The sequence below is a fragment of the Drosophila bipectinata genome, chromosome 3L (genome assembly GCF_030179905.1).
Source record: "Drosophila bipectinata strain 14024-0381.07 chromosome 3L, DbipHiC1v2, whole genome shotgun sequence".
In the NCBI taxonomy this organism is placed as follows: Eukaryota; Metazoa; Arthropoda; class Insecta; order Diptera; family Drosophilidae; genus Drosophila; species Drosophila bipectinata.
In genome coordinates, this window is record NC_091738.1 from 16,258,146 (window position 1) to 16,285,905 (window position 27,760).

The 27,760-nt window shown below is 44.6% G+C and overlaps 1 protein-coding gene across 2 annotated transcripts; it reads right to left on the reverse strand.

Annotated features, from left to right (window-relative positions):
- Positions 1-108: 108 nt before the first annotated feature.
- Positions 109-27,760, reverse strand: klu (klumpfuss). Of its 2 annotated transcripts, XM_017232144.3 has the most exons (3): positions 26,749-27,760; positions 14,420-14,470; positions 109-4,037 (listed from the first exon to the last, which is right to left on the reverse strand). In XM_017232144.3, the coding sequence occupies exon 3, from the start codon at positions 3,891-3,893 to the stop codon at positions 1,437-1,439; it is 2,457 nt and encodes an 818-aa protein (XP_017087633.2). In that variant the 5' UTR covers positions 3,894-4,037; positions 14,420-14,470; positions 26,749-27,760; the 3' UTR covers positions 109-1,436. The 2 variants fall into 2 exon arrangements, with proteins under 2 accessions (XP_017087633.2, XP_070136241.1); XM_070280140.1 differs by lacking the exons at positions 14,420-14,470; positions 26,749-27,760 and adding an exon at positions 4,960-4,977.

Consider the following 27,760-nt stretch of genomic DNA (forward strand, 5'->3'; position numbering starts at 1 on the left):
TATGTTGAGAGCATAGAAAAATATATAGAATAAAATAAAATAATTCAAAATAATATGAAAACCATAAGCTGAAAAATAAGAAACCCATAAAATAAAAAACAAATCATATTCAATTTAAATTCTGTTTTGTATGACATTGTCCTTTCGTGGGGACTTTGTTTTGTTTTATTTTGTGAAAAACGCTTTTGAACTAAGTGCTAATCATAACCAACTAGAATAACATAAGTTAATAATTTATTTAAACGTTTAGCTAAAAACTAATAATCAATAAGCGGATAGGGGCTTTCCTTCATTTCATAATAAATAACGAAAAACTTCAACTTGAAACATGGATAGTCCCACCGCCTTAGTCTTAGCCCCGCCCCTCTGGCAGAACCAACTGTCCCACTTGAGGGGCGGAAGACAGGGAGGGGGGCGTGTCCAATCCAAAGTGGCTTTTAGGTACTAAAGAAAACTTAAATGTTTTAATTTCATTTCATGAAAACAAAAAATATAAGAGTAGTGGAAAGTAGGTGTGAGAGCATAAATCAAATTACAAAGGTAATTTTAATTTAACAAATTTGTTTTTGTTGAACAAAAAAAAGGAATTGTTTTTTAAGAGTTGTTTTGTGTTTTTTTATAGTTTATGTTTCTTTGAAGAATTGGTTGTTGTGTTTGTTTTTATTTTGTGCCCTAGGGAGAATTCTTTGTCTTTTGTTTGTTATGTGTAGAGCGTAAATTAATTAAATAAGTAAAATTAAATTAATACAAATTGTTGTGGTATGGGTTTACAGGCTATTGAGTAGGGTTACAAATAAATTAAGAGTTAATTAAAAATTAGGAGTAAATGTCTAATGCCCTCCGATGTGCGGCACGCCTATTTAATTACTATATAGTCTAGTAATTTCAAAGTTGCTCAAAATGCTGAGAGACCAGACCGTCCGAGGGTCCTGATCGATTAACTCTATATATATATATATGTATGTATATAGTCTACGCTATAGCCTATAGCCTAAGTTTGCGGAACATGGAATTGCTAGCTGTATCGAAGATCCTGCCTGTCGGTCTAAACTCCTTTTCGGGGAGGGGTTCGATTAACGCAAAAGGATCTAGCAACTAGAACTAGTTAAGTGCTAATACGTTGGGTGGTCTTGAGTGCTGCCCTCTCTTTCTCTCTTCTATTTTTCCTCTCTTCTTTTTCTTTTTTTATAAAAAATTAGTTTGTGGTTTTTTGTTTTTGTTTTTAGCCTATTTAAACTGTAGGTAGTAATTAGTTTCCTCAGTCTTCGCAGAGATTTCCGGTACAAGTACAAACTGCTCTAGTTAATATTTTTTTTTTGTTTTTTTTTGTTTAGCACTAAGCTGGGCCTGCTTTTGGGATTCTGTTGTTGTGTCTGTTGTGTGTCTGTGTGTGTGTTTTTTTTTTAGCAGGTCATAAACCTTCTGGCCAGATACCGTTAGGCGCTCTCCGTCTTCACCACAATGGGCATGGGTCCTCCCAGGCTCAAGCCGGGCTGGGACTTTTGCAACAGCTCCTCCTGCAGCAGGCTCATCGGGTTCATGGGCAGGCCCATGTTGAGGCCCATTCCCAGGCCCATGTTCATCTTCATGTCGAGCAGCGGCGGCAGGGAAGTGGGCGAGTTGGGCTCCTCGCTGAGGCGCTCTCCGCCTCCGCGGCGGGACTCCCTGCCCTCACGTCCATCGCCCCTGCCCTCGCGGCGCTCCTCCCGCGAGCCGCCACGGGACTCGTAGCGGGTGTGGGTGCGCATGTGCCGGGTGATCATGTCCCGGCGACAGGCCGCATAGGGACACTGGGGACACTTGTAGGGCTTCTCGCCGGTGTGGGTGCGCTGGTGGGTGGACAAGTGGTCCGAGCGGGAGAACACCTGGCCGCACACCTTGCAGGTGTAGGGCTTGATGCCGGTGTGCAGGCGCATGTGCCGCGTCAGCATGTCGGAGCGGGCGAAGGACCTGCGGCAGACGTCGCAGGAGTAGGCTTTGGCAATGTCGTTGGCGGGATTGCGGCTCTTGTGCCGCGAGGCCATGTGCTTGGCCAGGCGGTCGTGCAACGAGAACATCTGGCCGCAGGTGGGGCACACATAGGCCACATCCGAGCCCGGCGGCATCTCCTCCACCACCGGGGACACGTCGAGGTTATAGCGCCAGGCCACCGTCTCCTTGGTGGTGGGTGAGGCTACGTCGCCCTTGATCACCGGCACACCCACAGTGGTGGTCGGCACATGAGGGTGGTGCAACTGCTGATGGTGCAACGGATGCAGTGGCATCTCCAGCTTGATCATAGCTGCTGCTGCTGCCGCTGCCGCTGCATGGGCAGCATTCATGGCATTAGCGTAGGGGGATCCGGGAGGCGGCTGATGGTTGGGGGTGGCCGCTGCCGTGCTGGGCGTGTGCCCGGAGTGGCTGCTGGAGGCCGGCGACAGGGCGTTCATGCTCTCCAGACTGCTGGCCGCACTCATGGCCGCCGGTGGTGGTGGCATCATGGCCCCAGAGGATTCTTGGGAGGATTTGGAGCCAGACTTTTTGTACTTCTTGGGCTCCAACAGATCGCTGCGCATGCACAGATCCAGCGGACGCTCCTGCGGCGGCGGCATGGGCTTCTTCTCACCCTTTTTGCCCCTCGGCTTGGGACTGGAACGCTTCTTGGTGGTTGGCTGGCTTGCTGCTCCACTGTTGGTCACCGACGAGTCGCTGCGCGGCGGCGACGGCAGCGACAGAGGAGGCGAGGCATTGGCCAGCAGCGTGGCAGGCGGCAGCAGAGGATTGGAGCCACCCTTGCGCTCCAGGCCACTCGACGGCGATGTCTCCGTCTCCGAGGCTATCGAGGATGGGGTGTGCTGCAGCGGTGAGGGATAGAGATCATGGCGACGACGGAACACCTCGTTCAGATACTTGGTGTGCAGATAGTAGCCGAACAAGGGCGACGGGATCGGGAAGTACCGGTCGTAGGGATTGGGAATCTCAGTCTTGATGTCCACGTGGAGAGGATTCTCCTTGTTCAATGGCTGAAGCTGGTTCTGATCCTGGAGCAGATTGCCCTTGGCGGAGGCCTGCAGTTGCAGTGGGCTCATGCTGATCCTAGGACTGTCCTGGTCACCGTTGTCATCGCTGTGCGAGAGCTCCAGATCTTCGCCGGAAATGTCCTCATTCTCATGGTCCATGTCCGGTTCGTTCTCCTCATCCTCACTGACTGGCTGCTCGCTTTTGATGTACTTGCCGGGATCCTCATGATCCTGGTCCTGCTCATGATCCTCATCCTCCTCCTGCAGAGAATCATCCTGATCCTCCGTATCTTGGTCGTGATCCTCCTGACCCTCCTCGTCCATCTCCATGGGCTCCGACTTGCAGGCCAGGCCATTCGAGTGGTTCTCATTGTTGTTGTTATTATTGTTGTTGTTGTGGTGCAACTTGTCCAACACCGCCGAGAGCCTCTTGCGCTTGCGCTGCTTCCATGGCACCGCCAAATTGTTGTTGGCCACACTTGCCTGGTTGTTGTTGTTGTTGTTAGAGGGGTTATTGGTGGTGGCCACCGCGGCAGCCACTGCCGCTGCAGCCGCCGCCTGCTGGTGCAGACTCAGCGCCAGTGGCAGGTTATGGGGATGGTGGTGCGGATGCGGCTGGTGGTGTTGCAGCGCATGCGGATGCGGATGTGGGTGCGGATACTGCAGTTGGCCGTAGGGCGAGTGAGCCGCCGCTCCGGGCGCCGGATACATGTGCGGATGGAACGGCTGCTGGTGGTTTAGGTGGTGCGGCGGTGGTGCCGGCGGGGGATGCGGGTGGGGCAAGTGGTGCGGCAGCGCATGATGGTGCTGCGGCGGCTGCGGCTGGGGCGGATTGTGCGGGTTCGCGTGGTGGTGACCATGCCCCATAGGGTCGGTGCCTTCTGCCATCGTCATGAGGTCAACTTTTTGTGGCTTTAACGGCGGCGTCTCCTTCGGGACGGATCCTTTGGGTTGGTTAGCTAAATTAATTGGGTTCAGCCCCTGCGCCGGCAGGTACAGCAAAAGCCGCGACTTCTTCGGCAACCGATTCTTATGGTACTGTAATTGAAAAAAAAAACATATGTTTATGTTAATAAAAGAAGTTTAAAATAATACGGCTTAGTAAAAATATAATATTGTAAAATATAAAAATATAAACATAATATTTTTATATAAATATAAAAATAATATTTTTTTTTAAATTGGAATATAAAAGTCATGAAAAATTTAATAACGAGTAAGAAACATTAAAAATTTGTTCTCAATACTTTAAGTTCACTCAAGTCTAAACTTCTTGAAGTCTTTAAGTGTACACACGACATGATGTTACCGCCATTTTGGTAAAATGTTCCTGGTTTTCACAAAAAAATTACATTTCGATTCTTGAAGAAAATACAAGCCAATGATGTATGAACATACATATGTATGTACATATGTATGAACTTATACACGAAAGTATGTACGGATGTAAGAAGAAGCACCACAAAAGTAATTACGGAAGTGAGAAGAAGAAGCACCTCGTTGAATAAGCACAATTCTACACTTTTTCAAGTCTACACAGATATAAATGTCGAAAAATGTTGTGAAAATCGTTCTTGGTTAGAACACCATTTTTCATTTCGATTCCTAAAGACAATGACACGCAATGATGTACGTACATACATATGTATTGATGTTCAAACGTAAGAAGAAGCAACGAGTTAAAAAGGCCCAAGTCTACACTTTTTCAAGTCTACAAAGATAGTATAAAATGGCGAATATTTTTGTTATAAACTTTTTTGTCTAAAACACAATTTTTCATTTGGATTCTTAAAGACACTACAAGACAACGATGTACGAATGTATGTATGGACACATATACATGTGTAAAAAAAAGGAAGCACGGACGTAAGAGACCATAAAAGCATCTCGATGAAAAAAATTCAAGGCCAAATCTTCACACTTTTAAAAAATCAAATGAAAGTTACAAAAAAATACCCACCACCATTTCGACTTTTAAGATCACTTGTTTTTAATTGAAATTCTAATAAAAGCACTTGTGTTTCACAATCACTTTTAATAGAAATATCACACTTCAAAACGCAAAATTTTCAGGAGCTGATGTTGCAGAAATGTTGCCGATGTCGTCGCCGGAGAAGAAAAGAAAGAAGGAAGAAGTTCGTTCTCCCACGCAGGGTTACCGCAGGGTTGCCAGGCACTCCTACGCCTTTGAGGCACAGGCCCCCCTGTAACCATTGTAACCTAATTACGAAACGAACTCCGAACGGACTTTAATGGAGGCGTGGCAATCAGTCAAGCGTCAAAATGCTGCAATTTCTTGGCTTTCAGTCAAACAAATAAATAAAATAAATTTTTGGCGCTGAAGTTGCCAAAAAAAAATAGAGAGAGAGAGGGGGAAGACGCATGGAAAATATAACGTAACGAGAAGACAGATGACAACAACGGCGGCGTTTACGCTGCGTTAGTTTTATGCGTTTGTCTGCGGGGGCTAGAAAGGAACAACCGGGGGGGAAATGGGTACAGTTAAGGGGCAAGGGGTTAGAATGGTCGGTGGTGGGTACAGTCGCCTCTGGTCTCAAACTCCCGCTGTGGGTATTTTTATGGCATTGCCAGCAGATTTTATGGCGCTCAAAGTTTATGGGGCCTTTGGATTTTGGCGCTGCCTTCGCCTTGACCACACCGCCCCCTTCCCTTCCCGCCCTCCCTTTAAGCTTCTGGTCAGCGAAATCAATGAAGGATAGGAACGAAAAGGACTGAAATGGAGGACAGTCCTGGACGACAGGATCGCATCGCATCTCGCCGTCTGGCGCCAACATTCGCAAATAATTAAAAGTTACCACACATGTGTGGTGGTGGTGGTGAGCAGGGCTGGGTGGGTGTTTTTGGGTGGCTCGGTGGTGCTACCGAAAACTGAGCTAAAAGCAGTTGCCAGCCCAGCAGAAGGACAAGGCACCACAACAACAGCAGCAACACCGACGGCACGTCTGGAAGGACGTTTGCTGCATTGCGCTTATCCTTGTGATATATGAATATTGTGCACACACGCACGTAGCTGGGAGTCGCTTGATGCAGGGGGGGTGGCGACCTAGCTGGGAGCAGGAGCAGGAGCAAAGCTTTGTGCTGTGTCTGCCATAAGCCGTCAGTTTATGGTGGGGACTCGCAGTCTTCCAGTGAAAGAAAAAATTGAAGAAAGACTCGAATTTTTCAAGCTACTATATCATAGTCCTGTCTGATATTTTTTTCCAGTGCACCCATCGCCGTTGTCCTTCTGTTGGCAATTTGCGCCTACAACTGTGCTGGAGTGGGTCGAGGGGTTAGGGTTCAGGGGTCGATGGTATTAAGAGCATGGGCCGGCTGCAGGAGGAGTCCATGTCCTTAACGGTCACGTGTTTGCTTTACGTGTTGAGAAAATGAAAAGAGCCGGACCCGTCTGTTAGTGAGTCGAGGAAAGGTGTTGATGGTTCAGCGACAGGGACACCTGTGTCCGTATCCGTATCCTTATTCCCCCTCCGTCCCCCCCTTGCTGGCTATCTCCAGTCAGTTAGTGGCTTGGCATTGCTGTTGTTATTGTTGTCGCATATGTCAGACTCTCCTTTTGGCCTTAATGGAGTGCGTGTCCTTTGTCCTGGTCGTCGTTCGGTTTGGCTTTAAAGTTGCCCCGCAACTTTTTCGATTTCGCAACTTAAATGGAAATGGTCTGAAACTTTTTGCATATCATAATTCATGTTCTATTTCCGGGAATAGGGTCACTCCCTCCACACCATCCCATTTTTATTATTATCCACCCGAAGGGCAATTAATATTCTTAATTAGGGTAATTAAACAGCGCAATGCTGACAACTATGCGAAAAACTTTACACCAACGGATTTTTCCACGGCATTGGCTTTTCCCTCTCAACTTTTTCCGCTTTATAGTATATGTACATGTGGATATTCATATAATAAAATGGACAAAAAACTGGGGGGAAAAAAAAACATAAATTTTCACGCCAGTGGAAGTTCTCTTCTGGGCCCCGACTTGTCCAAGGTTCCAACGCTTTGGGGCCTTCTTGTTAGCACGCGAAATCGAGGATTGGTTTCTGGACGGGGTGCCGGGAGAGTTGTCGAGATTTTTGATTTATGGCTGGCAGAGTTTGGACAACCACATATATATCTGTATATACGTATATCTGTGTATATGTCCATACCCTTGCCAAGTGTTAATTAACTGCGAACAGAAGTTGGCCATTTAAATCGGAAAAGTTATTGCCCCGCTCATAAAGATGCATTTATTATTAAATAATTGAGTTGAAATTTAAAAATTAATTTTAAACTAACAAAAGGGCATTGAATTCTTCGATTTTGAATTATTATTTTTTTTGGCAAAGATTATATCAGAATCGGGAATCGCAGAACTCGGATGATGGTGTGAAATGATGGCAAATGAAGTGTTAATTTTGGCCACGGCTGAAATGACTTTCAGTGGCCAAAAATCATGAAGGGGAAAAACTGCGGGCAATCAGAGATTTAATTAAGCTTTTTCTTAAGTGTAAACATGGCGCTAACAAGTCGCCAGCCAAAAGACCTGGCCCAGACCAAAAAGAGCGGACACCGAAACATGCTTGTAAGCAAATGTTTGGCAAAGTGGAACGGCGAATGCCAAGTGCTCGTAAATGATCTGAAAACTGAAAAGCTAAAAAACTGAAAAACCAAAAACCGAAAGCTTGGAAAGTGCAAGCCAAGTGCAAAATGGTTAAAACAGAAGACAGCCAAGTGGCTGCTTAATTACGCCAAACAACGAACAATGAACAACAATTGCCGAACAACTGCAACTACAACATGAAGTGGCTCAAACAACTAGGAAGCTCAGCGCATTAAATGGCGCTCATTTGTTGTCAACAATGGCAAAAAAAAAAATATTTATATATATATATAAAATATAATATAAAAAAAATAAACGAGAACTCAGATTTGCCAAGTCGGCTTTGTCATTTCAGTCAGCAAGCTGCGAACAGAAAACTGAAAATGTGCAATGCCATGGAAATATGATTCACGGCCAGTTTTTGAGGCAAGTCCATAAAGGTGGCACAAAATAATGTTTAAAATAAAACAAAATTCTCAAATTAATAGCCATAAACAAGGGGGCAAATATTACTTTATATACAATATTTAAATAAAAAGAGTATTTATCCTTGCATTTACTTGTTTATATTGTATCTCTTGGTGAGTGTTTACTGTATTTGCTTGGCATTTGTCACGCTTATTACACACAGCGAAACTTGATAAACCTTTTTGCAGTAGCCCCTTCAAACACTTCTCCTTTCTGGCCGACACTCCCCCCCCTTCCAGGGGACTGGACGACGCCACGATAAGCCGCGTGCCATGTGCCTCCTGTGGCATGGCGTCACCCCCACCACACCATACCAGTGCCATTTCCAGTTGCCTTTTTTTAAAAGCGAAGACAGCTCGCAGAGTTAAGCAAACAAAATTGCAGAAATTAAAATGTAAACAAATTGTTGGTGTGCGATTGCTGCGACAGTTGTTGCTGGTTGCCAGTTGCCACGCCCCATGCTGCCCCACCCGCCCGTCATTGGGGGAATGGAGAGTGTGGCCATTAATCTGGCAAATGTCTCTGACGCCATTTAAGCCACACTTCACTCGAGTTTACTTCACTTGTCTTTGGCCGTAATAAACGACATCATAAACATCAGTATTCAGCGTGATATGCATTGATAATGCCGTCAGCAGGGGGGGAGGGGATGAGGGAGGGGGGTGGCAAGAGTCCCGACTCCCGACTCGCGACTCCCAAGACTCAACTTCAGACACAAGTGCAAAGAAAACAGCAACTCGTTCGCTCGAAGGCAAACAAAGCATGACGGAGCAGAAATATGGCTAATAAAATAAAACGCCATTTGCTTAGCCAACGAACTCAACTGCTCATCAAATGCGAAAAAAATCATATAAAAAAATGTATATCTATAAAAAACTTATATAAAAAAAAAGTGGGAAAAACTCCAACGCCTACAACAATCGCCGGGCTGTTGCTGGTAGCCAATAACAGCAGCAACATGTTGCTGAGACCGCCCCCAACCAGCAACACAGCAACTGCAACTGGTTGTGGAAAAGGAAAAGCACAGACTTTGTAAGAAAAACTTTGGGGAAATCCAACCTATTGAGTGGGAGGGAAAAACATGTAAATGGGTAAAATGCTAATAAAACGGTTGAGTACTCGTTTCGCTATTAATGATACATGTAAATACTTTTGCCACATTTGCAATTGAATTGAAAGCCAGGGAATTTATTGCAAGATCTTTGGCCCCAATTTATCACTGCCGTATATTTATTTCAGTAATTTCTCTAAACTGAACTCTGATCCCCACATTTTCCACTTGGCATCTCCCTATTTTATTAACGAGTTGCTCCCCCGCTTGATCACCATCTCATTTATTATTACAGACCAATGGTTGCTGCTATTTGTGTTGCTACTGTGCTCGTTTTCAATCAGACTCTGAAACTGATTCAGATTCCGAGCTTGGCGCACTACAATTAAAATGATCACTGTAATTTGAAAACGACTGCGAATTGGCCCGGACCAAATTTGACGTCAATATGTGAGCTAACGATATGCTAATTAGTTGCCACTGTGGCTACCGACTGGACTTGGATCATTAATTAAGACGGGGCGCTCAGATCGTTGGATTGACGATTGCCAGTTGCCAGTTACCAGTTGCAGGTTGCAACCCAAAGTGGCAAGCAACCTACGCTACCGTTGGCCAAGTGGATAATGCCAGATAATGGCAATTTCCTGCCACACGGCCAATTGCCAAGGAGCAACATCGCTGCATCGCTTCATAGCAACACCCCAGCAACATACAGCCCCTGGCTGACCGCAGCTTAAATAAAATTACATTCAAATTCAATTGTAAATGCATTTTATCTGTTGGTTTTGCTGCAGCTCCTCGACTGCCGTTGCAGTTGCTGCTGGGGCTGTAAACTGCAATCATGTTGCACATTTTTCTTTGGCAGGCCAAGTCTATAGACGACGCTGGCCTTTTACAATCAAATGTAATTATTTTTGCAATATACACCTTCAGCTGGTGCTTCTTGTGGTGCTGTTGCATACCCCAGCACCGATGCAACCTGCAACCTGCAACAAGTTGCTTAGCATACTTCCGTTTGAGCCAGAAAAGGCCGCGCCCGGCAATCGGCAATCGGCTCTGAACTTGGCTCTATAACTCTGGCCGAGGGATCGCGTGATCAAAGTCAATTTAGCTGCGATATACAGACACATTTGTTTTGCAGCACCACCACCACCAACTTCTGTTGCACGTTGCACGTAGGCCAGCCCAACGATCCTGTCGTCGTCTGCTGCTGTGGCTGCTGGTGCTGGTGCTGCAGTTAAATTAAACCATTGCCGCCTTATCGTGGCCAACTAACTGAGGCGCCTAAAAGGGCCCAAAAGGAATTGGCAAGACTGGCTAGCCGAGAGGGGAAACTGGTTTTTGCATACTGCAGCCTGGTCACACTTCCTCTTTGCGGGGTTCTTCGAGCTCTTTTACATATTTTCTATTCTCGGCTTTGGCAAATGTTTATCATAATTAGCCACACGATTTGCTGCTTAATTGCTGCATTAACATAAATAGCAGAAAAGAGCTAAAAACGAAAATGAAACTAAAAACTTAAAAAAAAACTAAAGAACTAAAGTCAAAAATCGCCAAGAGCGAAAAGTCTTTCGGAAACAGAGATAAAAAAAAATGGTTTCTTTTAGCCAAACCATACCAAAGTATGGTAAACCCATAGATCCCTTGGCTCATTTCATGCTAATTATATATGGCCGGGCCAAAATGAATGGCTGGAACGCCCGCCATTTTAGACTATAGACTATGGACTAGAGAAGCGCTTCCACTTCATTTGGAGTCGTTGTCGGAGTCGGAAATTATTTAATTTTAACCTCTGGGGGCCAGCAATCATCATTAAGCACGAGCTTCGAATGCCGCGTATTTGTTTTTTTTCCATTTTTTTTGGCTGTAGCAGGTGGAGGGAATGGAGGGGTTTTTTGGGGTAAAAGGTTTTGGGTCAGCGCCAAGGGGGTAAACCTTCGAGACCGCCCACTCCACCTTCGGTCCGTTTATCAGCCAAAAGCGATCTTTGCAATTAGCCTTAAACGCTCAAGCTTGAAAAGAAACCCAAACGCAAGCCCTCAACTGGGTCACAGGTTTCATCCTCCTCGTCACATTATCAGAACGAAATTATCGTATATCAACCTTCGGCTGGGTGCCTCCAAGAACTGCTGCCTCCCTGCAGATATCCCCGCTGCATATTTATTTTTAATCATCTTTGTGAAAGCAGGTGAAATTTTTGGCATTTATGAAAGTGCAGCAGCGTGACTCGATTCGATGTTCCCAGTTTTTGGTTTTCAGTTTGGTTTCATATAAAAAAAATTAATATAGATTGCAAGTGGGATACGCAGCAGCAGCAACAAGTTGAAAGTTACTTAAAGGCTTTTGCGGCACAACATTTTCCCGTTTCTGTTGTTTTCGTTTCGTTAAATTTATTATGCCAAAGGCCGATCATTATCGGGTAGCCAAATTATATATGCGCGCGCGCACATGATGCGCATTAAGGGTTCCCACATCGGCACCGATGGGGATCGGACTTGGGATCGGGATCGGGATCGGGATCAGGATCCAGTAATGGAGATCCTTTCTGGTCAGCACTTTGTCGTGTCTGCTTGGTTGTAAGCCAGGTTAACCACAACAGGCACTGCTGGGGCCAAAACTATAAAATGTCGCAGACTATAAATCCACCAGGGGCAATAAATTTCTCAAAATGTCAGCGCAGGCTCCCGCATTAATTACAGACTCTCCGTTCTCCATTCGATGTTGCTGCTGGGATATTGGATTGCTGTCTGGCTGCCAAGCAGCAACATCGGGATTGTTGCTGCTCGCACGCCAGCAACACCCGCATCTGTGGCACAGCTTCGCCTCACCTTGCCCCAACCAGTCCCGCGTAATGTGAGCTGTTCGATGCTTGTAATCAATAGTTGTAACCACCGAAAGTGCACCACTGCACCACCGTCAATATCATAGTGCCATAGCCTTTTCTATATATCCATGACTTTAGCTTGTTTCCCCTCCTGACCGCAAAAGCAAATGCATAGCATTCAATTTTTGCCCCGTTGACTGCAACAAGTTCTTTCAATTTACGTTGCCAGGTGGAGTCCACACCAAATGCAACAACAACTAAAATAATAATAATAGCAACAACTACAACTACATAGTACAATTGGCAAGTTGCGCGTGTTTTGGTTCGCATTTTGATTGCCTACAAGCCGTTGCTGTCACTTTGCATTATCCAAGTCTGCAAGTCCCGAGACGAGGGTTTTTAAATGGGGGTGTTTGGGTCTCAAAGGGGGCTAGAGTGGGGGCTTTGGGGTGGGAGTAAGGTCGCAAGGTCTTTCGATTAGAGCTTTGAAAGCAAACTAGCAATGCTCTAAAAAGTCTATAAATTTAGTTTCTTCTAATATACTCTCTTGGGATGACATTATCCTTCTTTGACTAGCTTTTCCCCACCTTACAAGCCAGCTGCACCACAGGGTGCCTTCCACCTGTTATTCTCTCTCAAAAAAAAGGCAATTAATTTTCTTTGGCTTTAAGTTTTCTTACTGGTTTTCAGAGAGACTTCGAGACTCGACACGATTAAAGCGCAATTATGCTGTGTTTGATATGCTAATTCCGGAGTGGATCGCTTGAAAGAACTCACAATTATGCTGTGAAAATTGGACAACGGACGAGGGACAATCGGATGGCTTGACCATCCGAATTGCTGGCTAATTTATGCAGCTCGTGTGGCTTTTGGATGCCACAGAGATCGTTTGATCGATGGCTCGACTCATCACCGGCAGGTGTTAATTGATTTCATTCGCCTGTAATTTGACTCGTTTGTTTATGGCCCGTGTGAGTATTTACCGTTTTCGTTAACCCAAAGTTAAAGATCCGTTCCCGTTTGGCCAACTCAATTATGGAGATATTGTCGATGGGTCGATGGATGCTTTCGATTCGATGGCTTGTGACAAATATAGTTTGCACAAATAAGACCAAAAACCGAAAACTGAAAACCGAAAACCGCGGACCAAAAGTTGTTCAATGGGCGCACGAATGAATGGAACTGCGCCTCCGCGGGTTGCTGCTGAGGCTTTTCTCTTGGCTTTTTGTTAATTAAGCTGTATTTCATGCAGCTGACGGATTTATGAATAAAGCGCCACCACCGACCAGACTAAAAATCAAAAACTGAAAAACGCGCCAAAAAAATCGACAAAAGCCAGCAAAAAAAAATATAATAAAAAGTTTAAAAATATAATCGACTTGAAAAAAATTGCGTCTAGAAAAAATCAAGTCAAATGTGATGACATCGAGTAGAACTGAAAATTGTGGGGCGTGTCGAAAGAAATCTTGCCAGTTGATGGCATTTCTTTAGCCATTATCGTGGAACATGGGTACATGGGTACATGTGTATGAAACGATATTCTGGCCTTAATCGCCACTGGCCGAGTCGCGAATCGCAATTGCAATCGCAAAGGTCGCGTCTGCTGGCCAATTGAGTTGTTGTTGCTGCCACCGATGTTGCAGTTGTCGTTGTTGACGTCATGTTAATTTTTTGTGTTTGCCAACAAATGCCGATTTTTATGGTCAGCCTGCCAGCTTTAGGGGGCAGCCTTGCCACTTGCCTCCCCCCTGCCTCACTCCCACTGACTCGCTACTCGCGACTGTCGCGAGCAATTAATCTTCAAAAGTGGCCAGGTCCAGCTGCCTTTATTTTGTACGTATTTTTTATTTATTTATATATTTATTTTTATTTTTTTGCTCAACTCGTGTACGAGACGAGACTTGGCAATATGTCCAGAGTGCTCAGCTTCACTCGGTTTCAATGGCAGTTGGGGATTCCTTAGGCGGAGAAGGAGAAGATCGTGGCAGAGACGCCTACGCCAGGGGTGCACCTTCCAAAAATAAGCACAAACTTTTTATATCCCTATATTTGATTTAAAAGAATTTTTAGCTTATTAATCGGTTCTAAATAATCGATATTGTTGGGCTAAATAATCGATAGTACGTCAAGCTTTAAGATGCCATCTCCAATAAGGTGAAAATCCAGCAAGACACCAGTTTTTTTTTTGGCATAGCTGGACAACCGCATATGATCGATCCGAATGGGATCTGCCACGGCCACCCCTCCTGCCACTTCCCTCCCTCTCACCGGCACCACCCCCCTGAGCCGTCCTCGTCGCACGCATTAAATTCAAAATGCGTTTCAGCTTTTTTGTGAAGGTTGCCTGGCCAGGTGGAGAGCCGATTCGCAAAGCGACTTCGAGCCGGGCCAGGGTTGTCATTCACAGCCAAAACAACAAAAAAAAAGCCTATAAACTTGGGCAGCAGCTGCTGGGGCTGCTTTTTGGGGCAACTTACCTCTTTGAATTAGATTGCGGCCGACTCCAATCGTTGCAGATCTGGCATAGTCTGGAAAAAAAGGAAGAGAAGAGTTGGTTAGAGATTGCAGATTTTGGCCAAGACGATGATGATGATGCTGGTATGACAAATTGTGGCCAGCCAGTTGGCGGAGCTGATTTTTCAGCTACTAATTGCTGCGGTAATTAAAGCAGAACACAGCCTGGCTGGGAGATCATTAATCAAGCTGCAAATAGTTGGCAGGTTGGACAAAACTCTCCGATCTCGGATCTTGGATCTTGGCTTTTGGATCTCGACTCTAGTAGTAGGCTCATAAATATTTAATGGCCTAGGCAAATGGCTAATACAAACACGATCAGCTGGCCGGCCGATCGAATTGAGCTCGTTCTCAGACTGCTTGGCGATTTAATGAAAATTTTGAACCAACCCAGCCCAGGCCAGCCTCTCTCCACGGACTTACTTCCCCCGAGACATTGATTGATTGAAGTGTTTTAATATTAGTTACAAAATTACCCAGCCGAAAAAAAGAGGTATCCACCCACCAAATGTCTGGCAAATTAAGGGGGCGTGTCCGCAAAACGGTGGCCAAACATTAAGGGTATATATGGGGTTTCTTTTTTTAGTTTTTGGCTAGAAAGAGATATCAAAGTTAAAGGAAGCCGACTGATTGATGGGGGAAACGTTTAGAATCACCTTCAATAAATTATAATTTTTTTTTTGCTCATTAATACAGTAGCAAAAAAAAGTGAACAAAACTGCTGCGATAAAGGCAAACAAATGTCAAGTTGCAATTGTGGTTGCTGCCTTTTTGGGATTAAAACAATTGCTGCTATTATTTGCTAATTATTTAAACAATTTACAACGAGAATTGTCAACCTGATTAGCATTAAGAGGAGGGGATGGGGGTGTGGGGGCTATATACAATATAGGAGTGCGGGTGCTTTGTTTTGGCTACTAATTGGCATGTTGCTGGCGTAGCTGCGACATGTTGCTCGTTGCTGGCGGGTGCAATTGAATCGATTGCCACCTGTTGCAATTAGGCATGCAACATGGCATGTTGCGGTTGCATGTGGCATATGACCAGCAGCAATGTGACCAGTTTCTGTGTTCAATATTCCTGTGCAGCTGTGCGACCTTAACAAATATGCAGCCAAAAAAACAACCGAAACATTTTAAACAAAACTTGTTCCTATACCGCAAATAGTATCTGTATCTGTAGCTGTGTATCTGTATCTGTGCTGAAGGCTTTTCACAGCTGCGCAGCTGTGGCTGTTAGCTGGTAGCTAGTAGCTGTAAGCTGTAAGCTGGAAACTGATAAACTCTGGCTCCCCTTATCGCACCCCCACAACCAAAACAACCATCGATCGACTCTCCAGCAAAGCAGAAGCCGCTCCCATCCATTCCGCTTATCTCATGAACCTTGGCCCCTCAATCTTTGAATCTCTGTGCGTGAACTGAACTGGACCAAAGCACTCAAAATCTTTGTCTTGAATACTACTATTCGACAACGCCTACTCAAAAAAAAAAATCAAAACCCAGCCCCAGATAAACATCGTTTTGTGTGCGTTATTGAAATTCGAATTTCAAATGAGCCACGCAACAGGGAAAATCTATTTCAGTTGTGGGAATATTTTTTTAGTTTTTATTTTTTGAGGTTTTCTTGGGTTTTTGGGTTATGGCATGCATATGGCATATCGTTGCATATCTGAAAACCGTTTGACTTTTGCAGTTAAACTTTCAAATGCAATTAGTTGCGGGCATAAATTACATAGAACTGACCAGTGACCACCGAAAGAGCTGCTATTAAAATGATTGCCGGCGAAATAGAAGTGGAGTGGACACCCTGCGAGGGAGGTATGCAATGCAACGAAAACTACACCTACTACAATCAACGAGGCGTGCATGCAACGTAGAAATTGCTGCCTGGCAGCCACTGAAATAGCAACAGCAGCACCGGCAGCAGCAACTACTGCAAAATTAGCAGCGCGTGCTAAACAATTGCTCGAGGCAACTTCAGTAGCAGCAACTGCAACAGCAACAATTGCTCCAACAATACACACACCCACACTCCTTCACATACATACACTATGCATATTGTTTTACCAGCAATATGGCGTCGCGCACACACCAGCAACATCAACTAGCAACCAGTAATTGCAACAATTTAACGGTCTGTCGCTTGGCTCAGCGCTTAAGTGTACTTTGGTTGCAGAGTCTCAGTGTCTGCCTCCCTCCCTGCCTCATCTCGTACCATCTCACTTTTTTATCTCACTTTTTTGGCTGCCTACAACTTAATCAAAAACTAATTGCATTTGCATAGAGATGCAGCGATGTTGCCTGCCTCCTGTTGCTAGTACTGGTGGTGGTGCTGTTGCTGCCACTGCTGCGTAGGCAACGCCACGGATGTGGTTTTCAACGCTTGGCTGTGTCAACTTTCAATCAAAGTCAACAAAAAAGGAGGCACACTGTGGTTTACTTTAGCCAAGCCCAAGTCAGCTTCCTGGCAGCAGAAGCTTACAAAAAAATAAATAAGAAACCACAAGGCACTGCAACAGCAACTTGCAACTTGCAACTAGCGGGTGCTGCTGCTGCTGGCCATCTCAGGTGGTCAGGCTGCTCAACCGTGGGAGCCGCAGCGTAAAGAGTAAATTAAAAACACACACATAAAGATACAGATACAGTGTATCCCTCGGATACCTGCGCATACGCAGCTCACATTCTAATTTATAAGTCGGACGCCCGCGCAGGCGTACGCATTTCTTTCGAGTACGAGTATTTCTACATTTCTGCACGAAAGCCAAAGGCTGGACAGGATTTCAGACTGCAGACTGGGCTCAGCAGACTGCAGACTGAAGCCTGCAGACTGGAGACTGCAGACTGCAGACTGCGACTGATGGATCACCGTAGATAAGCGAATCTTGCAGATAATCGCATCACTCACTGAGAGTCTCGGCCGAGTCTCCTGGAGTCTGTTCCTCTGGCAGGTTGAAGCCCCGCTGGAGAGACATGCAATAATTTCCAAACAGCCAGAAGACTCCAAAAAACAACAACAACAACAACAGCTCCGCCAAGATGATGATGCATGACAGTGACAGTGTGTTGTTGTTGCTGCCGATGCTGCTGATGCTGATGCTGGTGCTGGTGCTGCTTGTGTTGCATGACATTAAGCATGTTGCAAACAGACGCTGCCTCGCCAAACTGACAATGAATCCTGCTGCAGCGAATTGTGGGTGCTTCGGAAATTAGCCACAACGTGGTAGAGGGGCACAAAAATTGAAAAGCACTGCAAGAAAAATATTAAAGACTTTGGCAGACATTCTTAACAAAAATAAAAATCAAAAGCTTCTTTAAAGTAGTCTTTCTGATTATAGTTCTTGTGATAATAAATTATATATCTTAAATATTTTAAGAAGAATTTATTTTCTCTGCATTCGAAAACCTATTTTCATGCTTCATCCACGGCTTGGAAGGCAAAAACTAAGTTAAATGCAAAAAAGGTATCTTTACAAGCGCAACGAAAGCTAAAAAGAATTACAACTTCTATGGTATTCCCTGGACTTTCTTAGACCAGAGTGAAGAGAACCAAAATCAATTAAAATTCATAGCTCTCATGAAGCACTCTAAGATCGACAGCTCGAGCTGCCCCATTTGATTTTGGATATTTATTTTTTTTTTGGGAGGGCAACTTGTGACTGAAAATGAAGCTGGCGCCAGTCGAGTTGAACTGATAAAAATCACGCCGATGCAACATCAACAGAAAGCTGGGCTTCTACCTGGTTTATCTTTTACTTTACTTATATTTTGGGGGGAGTGGGGGGAACAGAAAGAGAATGGAGAACGGTAGAAGGGTTTAAGGTCTAGCCACCGACGCAGTTGCAGGGGCAACGTCAACGGGGCCTCATCATTATCATCATTAAAATGTCAGTTAATAATTTCTACCTACCTCAAAAGTACACCCCCCACTTGCTCCCCATGATCACCATGATCCCCACGACGTTGCCTCGTCCATTTTCGAGTGGTTTACAACATTCGGAGGGCTGGCAGTGGTTGAGTGGAGACGTTTTCTGGTGTTTTTCTTGGCTACCTGGTCGAGTGGTTTTGCGGTGCGTTGGAGTCTGTGGGTGGCCCAAACAGCACACCACCTCCCTCCTCCTGCCATCACTGGCCTCTTTAATGGTGACCTTATTTAATGGCTACACAAAAAAAAAAACAATTTCAACAAAGATCCTGATCAAGTTCGTTGCTTGAGTCTTTTGTTTTTGATGGCCGATGCGGGGAAATGTGAAAAATGCTCAAATTGCAGTGAGCTATATCAACAATAAGCTAGCAGGTTGTTGGAGTGGCTGCTGCTGTGGCCGCTTCTGCTGCGAGTTGCAAGTTGCAAGTTGCTGTTGCACCTGCAGACAATTGCTAATAATTATTTATGCGGCCCAGGGGCTAGAGCAGCGGCAGAGGTACCTCTCTGGTGAGCGTTGAAGCTGCCACTTGGCATTGGCTACTGTGCCACTCGTACCCGCCTACCCCCTCTTGCCTTTGCTACTCCCCCCCTTGCTGGCTCATCAGGCAGTTAATGACCAGTCGACGTGGTCATCGCCATCCTCTGGCAAATCCATAATTATGCCCCCAGATAGACTCGGCGCACAAACACAGACAAGGCCTTGGTATTTTGTGCCTCCATTGGTGTTTTGGTGGGTGGAGTCACGCCTCCCCATCACTCCACCAGCCCCGCCACTCCCCTCTACGACTCACCTCCTAGTTTTAATTTAATAATATTTTGTTACTTTATAGGCCGAAGCGACAAGCTTGTTTACAAGCTCCAAACATGCAACAACTTTAATAGTTGTTGGCCAAACAGCGAAACAAACGCAAGGAAATCAACGGAGACGTGCACCAACAGAAGGAGATAGTTGGCTGAGCTGTGAAAGAGACAGCTGGCTGGTGGGCGCTGATGGGAAGAGGGAGAGGAGCATGCTCCTTAGCATTTCAGGTTAAAGAGCTTGCAGCACAATGCGGTCGTAAGTTGTGGCATTTTGCGCACTTCCTGTCGCCTGTCGGGTAAAGTTCCTTTCCAGCTCCTGCACCTCCTTGTCTTTATACCTTTTCCTTCATACAAGGCTTGTTGTTCCGTCAGTTAGTGCTCCCCCACTTTTCAAAACTTTCTTCTTTTTTGCCACACGCACGCATTGCAGTTGTTTTGCATAACGCCTTAAACTGCGGCATAAAAGCCTCCCAACCCCCTGCCAGTCGCTTACCATTTTCCATTTCCATTTCACTTTTCCCTTGAAGGCACAGCACCCACCACCCCCAAAAACCCGGAAAAGTAATCCACACTTTCGGCCGACATACACAGACACATTTAACTTGTGCGCCTTGCATGCGATTAGTTTGGTAATTTGATTGCGCCAGTATCTGTATCTTGTGGATATTTTGGATACTAGTTGCCGGTTGCCGGTTGCCAGTTGAGTTGTAAAAACTTTGTCCTTGCGTGCCAACTAATTGAAAGGATTTGTGGGATATGTTAACCCCTGACACGCTGACACCCTGACACTTAACCCCAAGTTGGGCGGTTTTTTTTCCGCTTGTCAGGCACTTCCTGCTTGCCTCTCCCTTCCTGGGAAAAAGACTTTCTTCTTCGGTTGGTAATTAGACTCAGACAGCAGACGATTCTGCAGCATCATCTAATCTAATCAAAGGGAACCACTGCAGGTTGCGTAATAACTTCCGTTTTTCCCTCGTTTTTTCGGGTTGCACCTTCAATTAAATCAATAACTGGCTAATCAGTCTCTTTTTTCTTCTAAATTCTTTCTCGGTTTTCGGGTGCAACCTTTTTTTTTTGTTGTGGTGCAGCATCGGTGGACCTCATCCTTTGCCAAGTCATTATACAAAGCAGCGGATCTCCCCTCGGAGATTCAATTTGAGTCGGTGAGTCTTTGGACCAGTTTGACAGGTGTTTTCTTGCCGCTGACTGAAGCTCGATTCTATGCGACGTCTGCTCTGCGGCTCTGTGGATCTTTGGCTCTTTGCTGTTTATTTGTTTTGTTTATCCGACGGTTTTGGCCCGGGGTTTTGGCCTGGCTTTCGGCTTTCAGTTTTCGTTTTCGGTTTCGGGTCGTGTGGCGGCGGTGGCGGCGGCGTCGGCGTCGGTGTTTTGAGATGCAAGCGAGATTCTACTCGTATTTTAAATACGCTCTGACTTCAGAGCCCCAGTCCACAGAGCCAGTCTGCCGGACTGGGCAGTGTCTTCTCCTTTTCTTCGTCTGCTTTAATTATAATTTATCTGACTTGTGCCTTAGTCGGCATCGACGACATCCAGCGTGAGCGTATCTCAAAGTTTTTGACTTTTATCTGCTGCTGAATTGATGAGTATATAATAAGACTTTATTGGTCGAAAAGCGGCTTTCAGGAATTTCTTTCAGTCAAGTGGAATCGGAGTGTTGGAGGCCAGGCAGCAGAGGCGGTGGAGGTGGTGGCTTGGGGTTTCTTCTCATCCTCCTGTCGCCTGTCGTGGGTGTCGTTCCTTCTCTTCTCTTCTGGTTTTGTTTTTATTTTCGACCTCAAAGTCCTTAAGGGCAAGCGTGAGAAACAATTCCTCCATTCCTTGTGGTTTTTGTGGCAATGCATTTCTCTTGTTGCCGCTGCCACAAATTCTTCAAAAAAAAGGCAAAAAAACAAAAGGGAAAAGGCGAAACGTATGTCTTGGAATTTTGAAACTTCAGCCCTTGGAGTTCCAGAGTTTCTGACTGCTTTTATTTTTTTGCTTGCGAATAAATTGCAAGCGGAAATCAGTAGGCGACTCAACAGGCTTTCCTTTTCCTCTGGAAAGATTAAAAAAACGTTGGGCAGGGTATACTAGTCCAACTTAAGCACACACGTGCCGGCAAAAAAAATATATTAAAAAACGACGAGATAAAAAAGAAGAAACCAGAGACAAACAGAAAACAAATAAACAAACAAGAAACACATTTGTTAGACGAAAGCCGCTGGAAATATGCATAAACATAATAATAACAAGTAATTTACATATTCATTTAACATCGGATTGAAGCCTAAAACCATAAGTCAGCCAACGCTGACTAAACTCATTGGAATCACTCGCCAGATACTACTTTTTTTTATTAATAGAAACCCCCAAAAAAAATCCAAAAGATCCTAAGAAAAACTGTTAAAATAATCGCGCGACAAATTTATGATTAGTTGGGTGTTATGGCCTATACCTTTGACTTAACCACCACATCCTCCTATTTTTTCCACCTGCCCCATTGTGATTGTCACCGATCCGGGCTCCATTGTTTGGCCTAGTAAGGGGTAAGGGGGAAAAATCGTATTGAAAAATGCTTTAGTGACACTCTTTTCCATGGGTTTCTTCGGTTGGGCGGTGTTTTGGGAGGTGTCGACAACAAAGCGGCTTACACTTTGTTTACAATGTTGCCTGGCTATTTTACAGATATTTCTCCGCGTGCCCCTTCTCCTCCGAGTGTCTCTTCGTCAATATTGATCCATAAATAACAGATCCCCCGGACCTGTTAACTCCAGGCCTAGGCCCAGGCCCAGGCCCAAAAAGCCAAGAGACAAGACGCAACGTTAGACGTTCGGCTGGAATGGTGGAGAAGATCTGGCGAGCGGTCACGTCTCAAGTGAAAATGGTTTTTAAGTGGGCAATGTCTAGTGAAAATTAAACTGTCCCCTGGGCACGTCAACGCCATCATCACAACTAAGACCAAGCCAAAAAAAAGGTAAAAAAAAAACACAAAGAAAGAAACCCAGCTAAGCCAGCGGACAACTTCTTTAGCCCTTTTGGTTCAGGGATCAGGAGATGCCGCTAAAACAAAAGCAGCAAGATCTTAAAAATACCCTGAATATATCTTAAGCTTATAAAATGTCAATCTAATTATTAACAGCCTATGATTTTTAAATTATAAAAATTAACAACACCATAAATCTTTTCTTAAAAGCCAAAAAGTCTATAATAAGGTGATTGTATTGTTGCGAGTTTTGACAGTTGAATAAACAGAGTTATTTTTAAAGGTGAACTAACCAAAACATGTGGGGGTGTGTTAACAAAGAAATTTGGTTTCAGTAAAAGACTTACAGGGTATCATCAGATCTTAAGTCTAAACGATAAAAAAAAACGAAAGATGCGAACCGAAAACCAAAAGTGTCAACTCTAATTGCCTTTAGCCTGGCTGGGGCACCTCAAGCAGTGGGTCTCTCTGGACCTCTGGACCAGGCCCGTTTCATTCCCTCGATCTTGGCCAAAAAGAGAGAGAATGCAGATGCCGCCCCCACCTCCACCTCCACCTCCTCCTCCGTCCCTCTCCAAAATGTCGGGCTCCTTTGGTCAACTCCGCTCGTCAAATATTTGAGGTTGACTTTGGCTTGCGCTTGCGCAAATACTAATAAAATTTCGGTTAATTTTTTTAACCCGACACGGACGCACACCATCCGTCCGTCCGTCAGTCGGTCAGTCCGTCAGACTGGCCCTCTGTCCCTCATACATATATTTTTATTTATTTGCTGTTGCTGTTGTCGCGCACTTGACTGTAATGGATTTGTTGGCATGAAGATATTTCTTTATTATTATTATTCGGTTTTTTTTTTTTTGTCGTATGTATATTGTGTTTAGCTGTCGCTTACTTAAAACCATTTGGAGGAGGAACTTTCCTTGTTTCAACCAACAATCAGCCAGCAAACAGCAGGGGGGATTACATAAATTAGGCACTTGCCGAGATCCAAAAATTAAGTGCAGTTCATATTTGAGATACGCGACGATTTATGGCCGCCATTAGTTCAACGGGGGTGGTGAGGCACGTTTTTATTTTCAACTTTGTTTTTTTTTTTTTTGGATTTGAAAATCTTAAAAATCCAGCAAATGGAGCTCGTAAACAAACATTACAATTAAGTTTTATGCGACAGACATTTGTGCTTATAAACTCGTCGAAAATATTGACCAGCCAGCCAGCCATCTAGCGAGGCACAAGAGTTGCAAATTTTCTTGGAAAACTGGCCAACTGGCTGAGAGGCAACAGGTTTTCGGTTTATGAGTTGGCCTAATCAAAAGAGTGCGACAACAATCAAAGAGATCGTGCACAAACGGTTTACATTTCTTGTGAGTCACAAGTAATCGGTTGACTTTATGCAACAATTCGTAAATTTCCTAGACCAATCCACCTAGCCATGAGCCAAGCCACCCACCACCCACTGACCACTCTTGCTTATCGCCGGCCTCCTTATCACCGCCCATCACCACCCACCCAAGTGGGTGTCCGGCGGAATAGAATTATTTTTTTGAGGCGAGTATTTTATGAATTGCGACTCGAGCAGTGACGTAAATCGAAGGACAGATAGGCCCACCACCACCCCAGAACCGAAACCAGAACCACAACCAGATCAAGCGGCTATATAGGCGAGGTGGGGTGCTATATAGTATATATATGTATGGTTTCCCGCCGATAACAGCGACGACCATGTGCGGTGGGTGGCCGTACAATCGCACAATCTCCGCGCACGATTTTAACTTTGTTTTCGTTTATATTTTCTATTTCCACTTTGCTCTGCATCGGCATCGGAATCGGCATTCGGTCGGGCATTTATTTATATATACTTTTAATGCTCATTCAATCCGTAATCAGCGATCTATGTAGTCCAATGACGTTAATTGAAACTACTCGAGATTAAAAGTTGTTTTCAAGTACGTGCTGCCTCGGTGGCCCCACCAAAAAAATAAAATCCAATAACAACTAAAACAAAAAACTCACTTCATTGAGAAGTGCGTTTAGTTGCCAAAAAAAATAGTATATTATAAATAAATAAATATATGAAATAATATAGCCTTGGCTGGTGGGAAAGAAGTTATCTAAGGCAAACCTCAGACTGCCCAGCGTTAAACTTAAAGACTGGGAATATATTTTAACCGCAGAAAAAAATATGATTTAGTACTTGGGAATATTTTTATATTCCAGATAAGAATGTGCATTTTTTGGGTGAGCTTAAATTTTAAGTTCAAACTAAACTAGTTTTCCTTAAAAAAAATTTTGGCTTAAACCACAATTCATTGGAATCCACCGCTAATTGAAGGGGTGTGATCGATCTGTCTGCTCTTCCATTGCTTTGATTTTGATCCGATCCGATCCGATCGGATCCCTCCCTCAGATCTCGGAAGGCTCTAATGAAAAACAAAACGTTTATCAAATGCATGATAACAACGCATGTCCAGGGCCGAGAAATCTGGGGGCCCTATTGGTGTATCCACCTGAGAAATCTGAGATGTTGGCCCGGAGAGGTGTTAAACTCTTGGCAACCGCGGCATCTGACATGGCAGACATGTCTTTGTTTTATTATTTAACGCATTCCAATTAACATCTCCAATGATCTGTCTGATTGTGTGCCCGTCTCTCTTAACGCACACGTGATGATTGAATTTTAATTTTAACTTGGCAACTCCTCCTCCTATGGCTTGGAATCGGGTTCGGGCCAAAAGCTTTAACCCTTTGGAGACTCTGGCATTGTTTTCTGAACCGGGCACGACTAATCCAAATCAAATGGCTTCTCCAAATCAATTCGTTTTCAATCGTTTAAAGTTAATTAACGCGCCAGAATTTTATTTCACTTTACACATGCCCCCTTTCTCCTCCCACTCCCCGGCACCTCATTTGTTCTGTTACAGGCTTTTGTTTTTTTGTAAATTTATTTTATTTTTGTAACTTTTTGTATTGTGTGTGCATTTTTTGTTTTATTTTTTATTTTTTTTTTTCGCTGAACGTCTCAATTTCAATGCGCGCTCTTTTGTTGTTCTGGCCGGGGTGTTGGGTCTGGTCCGTATTAAAATTGTTAATTTAAGGCTGTGTCAGAAATAAATTAACCAATGAACCTGGCCACTGGGATCGGGACCCCGAAAGCCATTTAAAAAAAAAAAAAACACCTCGAGGGGGAGGTAGAAATAGAAGCAGTGTGGGTTGTGTGTGGAAAATGCAAATTTTTGTGTGCAGTCCATTGTCGTGCGGGTGCGAGACTGAAAAACCTCGGACCTCGGAACTCGGACCTCGTCAAAGCCCAGAAAAAATAAAATAAAATACCACTGCCCGCCCCCATCGATGGGGTGGTTGGGGCGATGCGGTGGTGCGGTGGTACGGCGGTGGTCAGGCTGCTTTATATGCCAAAAGCAGTGGGACAGCACTCGGCGGCAGACGTCGCCGTTCGTCATATAAGGCGCGGTGCGTATAAAGCCAAGAGGAGACAGCTCAGATCTCTGTCTCTGAGCTGGAGAAACAGAGAAAAAATCACTCGCAGACTCGCGCGACATATTGAGAAATGTGCAATAGCCTAATGCCCATTTAAGGCATCACTTTTCATGGCAAGTTGCATTTATCGCCGATCGAATCGGAATCGGAATCGGTTTAGAGCGATCGATCAAACGTTCGAGACTAGGCTGGCAGTTGAAAAACAAAGCTCACATTTTTGGTTTTTTCACCAAAAAAAAAAATAGATAAATAAAAGAAGACTAAACTTATGCTAATTGTTAAGTACAGTGTCAAGTCCTGGCAATATCCTAGAGTTGAAGAAACAAAACGATGGCACCACACACCGGACCTAGATCTTCTTCGCCTTCATGCCTTTAAATGGTATAAATTACCAATGAATGACATACGATTTAATTGCCTCGACTAAGCAACTTGCAACTAGCTGTTGCGGCTGCTGCATACAGATCGAGTTGCTGGAATTAATTAATATTGCACTTTTAAAGCGCGTGCATACAAATTTGTCAACTAGCCGGCCAGTTCTTCAGCTCAGGTGTAGACAATTGGCATAGTTCACATAGAGGCTCTCTTGGCCAGGTCCTGCTTTTGGCCAGGATGGTGCAATTAAAATTCTCTGGCTGCAAATCGACTGAAAATGGAACTCAAACTGGGGCTAAGGGTCCGAGATCTATCTCTGGCTTTTGTGTGCGTCAATTTGCCACACGATCTGGAGAGATCGTCGATGTCAAGTCGATTGACGTCAAACTCTACTTTTGATAGAGAATCGAATCGGGAATGGGAATGGGATGGAATGATGCGTCCTCCTCCGGAGGGGGCCTGGTACTGATATGAACTCATCGGTCCATCATTCATGGCTGTGCAATCGATTGCACACCATTATAAACGAATATATACATAAGTATATATTATTCCAGATCTGATATTACGCTGAGCTGGGTAGTTCTGTAACCGGAGTCCCCGCACTTTGACACATTTTGAGAAAGCTGAGCCAGCTTTTGGGCTTCGGCTTCGGCGTGTGACTAACTGACTTGATTGGGCCGTCGGCAAATTGAGCGATCTCCGTAGCTAACTCACCTTATTCTTATTTGTTATATTTTTTTTCTTCTTTTTTTTTTTGCTTTTTTTTGTAAGCTGATTTATCCAAGCATTATCCAATTTTCGGGGCTTGCCTCGGGGCAATATTTGCTGGCGCACATTTAACAAATATTTTACGCTGTGTTTCTGTGTAAACTCTAATTGCTAATATCAAAATATCACACTTTATTTTTTTTTTATTATTATTTATTATGCTGCGTTTGCGTGTTTGGGGTTTGTGTTTTGTGTTTTGGGCAAGCTTCGGCTATAATTGATATAAATACGTTTCATTTGCGGCTCTAACTGCTGCTGCTATTGCTTAATTTTGTTGTAAGACACTTCAATGGCAAGCTGCAACAATACACAATATATTATTTATTCACTTGAAAATTTTTTATCATTTCTGTTGATGTTGTTGTTGTTGTTGATTAACTTTTATTTGGCAAGTTTGGATTATATTTTGTTAAATTTTTTATGATTTGTGTAGGGTTTTAATGTAAACTAACTGTAAGTGACGCGTAACCACTTCGTGTTGCTGTTGCACGCGCGATCATTGCTGGTGTTGCTGTTGCTGCGGCTTTTGGTGCTGCAGTTGCAATCGTTTCTCGTATCGCGGTCTCGTCGCGTCAACGTGCGAATAACAAATAACGAAAACGTACGAAAAATTTTCACTGCAAGAGGTTTTCCCGACGTTGCGTCGTCGTCGGCGGCGACGTTGGCTGCGCGCCCCGTTCGGCAGCGCTTCGGGGCAGCACCACCAACACACACACACACCGCTCGAGAGGCACCACCGGGAACCACCAACCACCAACACTCTCTTCCGAGAGAGAGCTGGACAAAAGGGGCGACAAGGCAGTGAAGAAGGCCAAGAAGCTGCACACGCACAATTTGAGGCTGCGTGCTGCTGCGAAGAATTCTTCGGGCCGCAAGAAAGACGCGTCTTCGGGAAGAAACAGAGCAACGGAGCAACGGAGATTTGTGTGTGGAGCAGAGCGTGCGGAACGTTTTGAAC